The following is a 5,578-nucleotide window of genomic DNA, read 5'->3' as shown; positions in this document are numbered from 1 at the left end:
CTGAAGGCTATTGCAGAATTTCAGTGAGGAAAAAAAAACCATACTGTTACCAAATGTGATTAAGTCTCCCACCCAATAACCCTTTGGTGCATGTGTGCAATTTGGGTGATTTTATTTGAGAGAGGAGAAACAAGTATTAGTATAGAAATAAGTGTAAATTTTCCTGCATCTTCCAAGAGTCACTAAGGGAAGGCAGTGGGAAAAGTGTGAAAGCAACACCACAGCGTAAGCTGCACAGGGCTAGACGTGCTTTGGGCAGATAAGCAGAGAGTAATAATTTCTATTAATAGATAGAAGAACTGCTAACAAAATTATAATTGTATTTTAAATACATTATTTTTAAATGATACATATGATTCTTTTTGCAGAAGTAAGCACAACTGAATTCAAACACCTAGCAAACGCAAATGATAAAACAGCGCTAGACGCTTTGGAAAGGGGATGTCAGTGCTACGGATTTGATCTTACAGACTTATTCCTACATAGGAAGAAATTGTTATTTGAGTAGCAATGAGAAAGACCTGTATGAATCAGTCAATGTAATAAATAATTTGAACGGAGAAAAAAAAAAAAAAAAAGCCCAAATGAAATGCTGGTTATAAACTTTCATAAAATGCCTTAACTTCTCTGCTTGCTTTGCCTGCATACAGATGGCAAAGTCCCACCACAAGCTGTACCGAGTCGCTTTAGAAAAGAAGCTCAAGACACCCTGGTAGAAGACAGCCGAGATGTACCAAGTACTGCTTTCAGTCAACAGAATCTTATTTGTAATGGGAAACTATACCAATATTTGGAGCTGAGCCACTGTTTGGACAGGGATTTTCCAATTCCCCCACTGTGATTAGAAAAGGTATTTGGAATCCTTTGTCTACTTTAGTGCTTGGAGTTTTTTCGGATTAATTTCCAAACTATTTTTTTCCAGCCTATTTTTTTTTAGGAAATGTTTTAATTACAGGGGCTTTTTTCATATGCTTGTTTATAAAGCAGGGTACTTAATGACCTTCAAGCATTTAATAGTGCCACAAAGCTCCTAAAATGTAAGTTATGTGGGTAATACAAGATTAAGAATGCAGGGTTAGGGAATTCTAACTCTTTCACAGATTCCTTCTGAGACTAGTGTAAAATTGGGGCATTTACATCCTCAATTTTCCTGTCCGTAACTGCATCTTTCTGACAAAAACTCATTGCTGCACAAGTTTCCTTCTGAACAAAAAGTCTGTAATCCTAATTAAGAGATACATTGGAATACACCAGTAGTTAAACATCATTCTTCAAATTGCAGCAACACTGCACTGGATCTCCCGAACTGTGGCAGGCAAAGTTTAAGGACGGGGATTAGCTCATTCATGCCTGATAGAGCTCTATCTCCAAAACTGGACTATTATTTAAACAAATATAAATACCTTTAGTACATCTTATCTTTCAATCTACCCTGCCTTCCAGCCCCCACAAACAGAATTTTGTTGCAAGCTCTGTCATTTATAAAGAAAGAAATGTATCTGAGGACATCTTCGGTCCTCCAGCAATTCCACCCTCAGCAGCACTCGGCTCTGACTGGGAACACTGCTTGTAAATTTGGGTAACATTACATGGCCTACAGCACAACAAGAAAATAGGATCTAACCATGTGGATAAGTTTCGTAACTAGAAGAATAGTAGAATAAACAGCCACAGGAGGCTGGAGTAATCATCGTCACGAGGGACAGTCAAGACAAGATCTAACGTCTATCTTGCCTGCAAGAACTTGAGTCATGCTGGTGCAGGAGCTAGCTCACCCAAGAAAATCTATTCTTAGGGTCTCATAACAACAACTTAACTGCACTGTACAAATTAAAAAGCAAATGGGTGAAATCTGTATGAGGACTAACACACCACTACTTACTACTGCACAGCTCCTAGCAAGGAGCTCTGGAGGCATTGCGGGAGCAGGGAACACGTAACAAATGTCAGTGAGAGCTCTGGGAGATTCACCCGCAGGAGGCTGTGATCTTAAGGGTCAAGAAAAAGCAAAACAGTTCTTTCAGGAGAAAACATGCTTTGCTTCAAGAAACACTAGAAATAAGCAACAAACTGAAGATGTGTCCTTCTGCAGTCTGCACTGGAATGTATAGCAGCAAATTCAAGTCCACTATCTTTATAGTGAAAACCCCTTCTGTGCTCAGCTGTCAAACAGAGCAGAGACAATTAAGGAGTTTCTTTTCTGGGGCACAGGAATCTGGATCTAAAAACTTAATGCTTAAATTTGGCCTAACAGGAAAACGGAAAATGCTGAGTAAGACTCGATCATTTGCCCAACTCCCTCCACGTAACCAGCCTGAGACTGTTAACTTCTTACAGACCTCGGGACAGCAGCCTGCAGCAGGGCAGTAACCCTGCCTGGGAGCCTGGCAAGGCCGGCTTGTTCCATCGGCTGGCAGAGTTCTCTCCAAAATAAAGTTATGGCCCGCTACAAACTTCCTCCTCCTCTGGCACCCCCCCCCCCCTTCTCTGTCGCTTACCCCCAGCAAACACGCACGCACACAGAAACAAACACCTCTCATCAGAGAAACTCTTGTCTACAGTATTTTGAAAAATGTCTGAAGAGAAAAGATAATGGAGTTGTTCACATGCCTCTCACCTGGCCGGGTTTCATGAGAGCTTCCTGAGCAATGACCGAAATTATCGACATCCAACAGAAATGCTACTTTCTCACGTTTATTCCTGTAAACTACAAACATAAGAAATGCTGAATCATAATTTAGAGAATAGAAACTCTATAGAGAAAAAAATACAAACTCATTTCAAGATTCCTCCCTTACTTTTTCTTCCTCCCTCCCACTTCAGACTTGGTGTTACTTTGCCAAAGACCGGTCATGGTTTGGATAGCACATCTTGCTCTACACGTTCAGAACAGCAAGAAGTGCAAAAAAAACCCAACACAAACACCTCCTCCCCAAACAACACCCAAGCAGCAGCTAAAGCAAGTGATTAGAGGAAATAAAAATGAGACAAGAAGTGGCTGAAGCTTTCAGCTCTGCTCTTTGCTGGGTTTCTCTTGGGGTTTTTGTTTTTTGATTTGGTTTGGGTTTTTTTTTTTTCCTTTCTCTGAGTCAGAGAAAGCCAACAGACCAACAAAAATCCAGATCCCTGATTGCAGCACTGAGCCAGATTCAGCTAGAATTTCAACCCTGCCGTTCAGCTAACTTTAAACATGCCTTCAAAATAAAACAAGCTACTTCTTTTAACCTAGTCATAAAGTTTATTAAAATTGTTCATTAATGCTTCAAATGTAGCAAGAATGCATAGATCCCAAAATATACATATGTATTTTCTTATAGAAATAGATTATTCTTTATAATAAAAAAAACTGTAGGAACATCTTTAACAGATTACTCAATTCATGACTGACAGTTACACGAGATTGCATCATGTACACAGCATTCCCAGCCATGCTTAAAGGATTGCATCACTTTGCCCTTGCTCTCCTCTCGCTCTTTTAAATAACCCCAGCGCCCAGCAGCCTGCAGAGCCCGCCCGGGGCCGGGGCCGGGGCTGGGGCCGCCGGCCCCCCCGCGCCCCCCCGCGCCGCCCCGCCGGCAGCCCCCGGCCCCCGGTGCGCTCCCCGCGCGGCGGCGGGGCCTTCCGCCAACATGTAAATAAAGACCAAAAAAACACCAAAAAACAAAACAACCAACCAAAACAAAACCAAAAAAACAATTTAAAACCGGCCAACCAACCCGCCCCGGGCTCTCCCCGCGCTGAGCGGGGCACGGAGCCTCCGGCTCCGCTCGCCCCGCGGCCCGGCCGGGGGTCAGCAGCGAGGCGAGGAGGCGAGCAGGGGCTCGGGCAGCTGTTTGAACAAGTTCCTGAGGGTGCTCAGCTCCCGGGAGAGCTGCTCCACCTTCTTCTGCAGCCGCTCGTTCTCGGCCGTCAGTTCCAAGACTTTGTGCTGCGTCTCCAGGTTGCGCATTTTCGCTTTGTCGCGGCTCTTGCGCACCGCGATGTTGTTCCTCTCCCGGCGGAGCTTGTACTCGTCGCTGTGCTTGTCCACGCACTTCTTGGGCTTGTTCTTGCCCGCCGGGGGGGCGGAGTAGCCCCCGCCGCCGGCGGCGGACTTGGAGGACTCGGAGGGGTTGGGGGTGCCGGGGGGGCTGGAGGAGGACGAGGTGGACAGGTTCCCGCTGCTGCCGCTCGGCACCGACTGGTAACCCAGGTAGGAGCGCACGGTGCTGCCGTAGGGGGAGGACATGCCCCCCGGTCCCGGCCCGGCTCCCCCTTCTTCCTTACGGGGCCCTTTGCAAGAGTCCAGGGTCTCGAAGACCGGCTCCACTTTGGTTTCCACGATCTGGGGCGGGAAGCAGCCCGGCAGCCCCCCCGGCTTGTGGCTCTGGCTGGCGCAGGGGTGGCTGTGCCGGGCGAGGCTGATGTAGGTGTAGTCGGGCTTCTTGCTCCCGCCGCTGCCTTTATAGTCCTCGGCGAAGAGATCGGAAAGGAAATCTTGGCCGCCGCCGCTGCTGCAGGGAGGCTCAAAGTTGCCCCCTGCTGCTGCTGCGGGGGGAGGCGGCTGCGCCGGCTGCTGGGATGCTAAGGGGTCCAGGTAGGGGCTGAAGTCGATGGCTCTCTCGTGGTCCCCGACGGTGAGCTCGGTCATGGAGCGGCCCCCGGCCGCCCGCGGGTGCAGCTTGTTGAGAGCAGCCAGACAGTCCGCCTCGTAATAGAAATTAGCCACTTCCATGGATTTAAAGGCGGGCGGCTGGATGGGGAGGCATGCTGCGTCCCAGGCCACCAGGCGTTGCATGAAAGCAAAGGGGGATGCGGGGAGGAGAAGACGAGGCAGGGGGGGCCCCCCCGGCAGAGGATCAAGCTGCCGCCGTCAGGGTGGGGGGCTCCGGACCCTGCCTCAGTCCCTGGCGCTGGGCACGGCCCCCGGCGGCGCTGCCCCCCCCGGGCTGGATCAGGGCCGGCGGCACGGCGGGGCTTCACCGCTCCGGGTGCTGCGGCGGGAGCTGGCGCGTCTCCTCCGGACCATCTGGTTCTGGGGCCCGTGTCCTCAAGTCTCTGACTTAGGAAAGTTCCTTTCCTCAGTTATTTATAGGGGCGGTGGATCCCATAGCAACAGGCGCGTCACCGCTGGCCGCCTGCCACGCTGCACGCTCGGTAACTGCTGGCCCCGGCCCCGGAGGAGGCACCGGGGGCGGGTGTGCCGGTGCGGTGCCCCGCCGGCCCGGCGGCGAGAGGCGCGGGGCTTCGCCGGGAGGAGGGAGGGGACGGAGGGGAGGGAGGGGAGCGGGCGGCGGGGCCCCGCAGGTGCGGGAGGGCAGGGGAGGGCGGGCCGGGGCTGGCACCGCTCGGACCCGGGGGGCCGCGGGGACACGCGTGTGCCGGGCCGCGGCGGCGTGGGCCCGTCCGTCGCGCCCGCGGGCGGGGGCTGCTGGTGCGTGGGGCTGCCGGCGCCCCGCGGAGGTGGGCGCGATCCCGCCCGGGCCCCGCTGTCCCTTGGGGAAGTCGAGGCAGGAGGGATTTTTTCCGAGTCCTTTTGGCGAGGCGGGGGAAAAGCTGCAGGCAGGAGGCGGATCCCGTTATCCCCGTCCCGTGCTCG

General features: G+C 51.5%; 1 protein-coding gene across 1 annotated transcript; it reads right to left on the bottom strand.

Annotated features, from left to right (window-relative positions):
* Window positions 1-2,678: 2,678 nt before the first annotated feature.
* On the bottom strand, window positions 2,679-5,052 carry CEBPB (CCAAT enhancer binding protein beta). Its single transcript, XM_074919889.1, has one exon. The coding sequence runs from the start codon at window positions 4,775-4,777 to the stop codon at window positions 3,791-3,793; it is 987 nt and encodes a 328-aa protein (XP_074775990.1). The 5' UTR covers window positions 4,778-5,052; the 3' UTR covers window positions 2,679-3,790.
* Between the last annotated feature and the right edge of the window lie 526 nt (window positions 5,053-5,578).

Source organism: Athene noctua, chromosome 16 (genome assembly GCF_965140245.1).
Source record: "Athene noctua chromosome 16, bAthNoc1.hap1.1, whole genome shotgun sequence".
Taxonomy (NCBI): Eukaryota; Metazoa; Chordata; class Aves; order Strigiformes; family Strigidae; genus Athene; species Athene noctua.
This window is presented reverse-complemented; position numbering and strand designations above follow the sequence as displayed.

Excerpts from the sequence above, each read along its gene's own strand:
- CEBPB (XM_074919889.1), bottom strand. The coding sequence starts at position 4,777 with ATGCAACGCCTGGTGGCCTGGGACGCAGCATGCCTCCCCATCCAGCCG.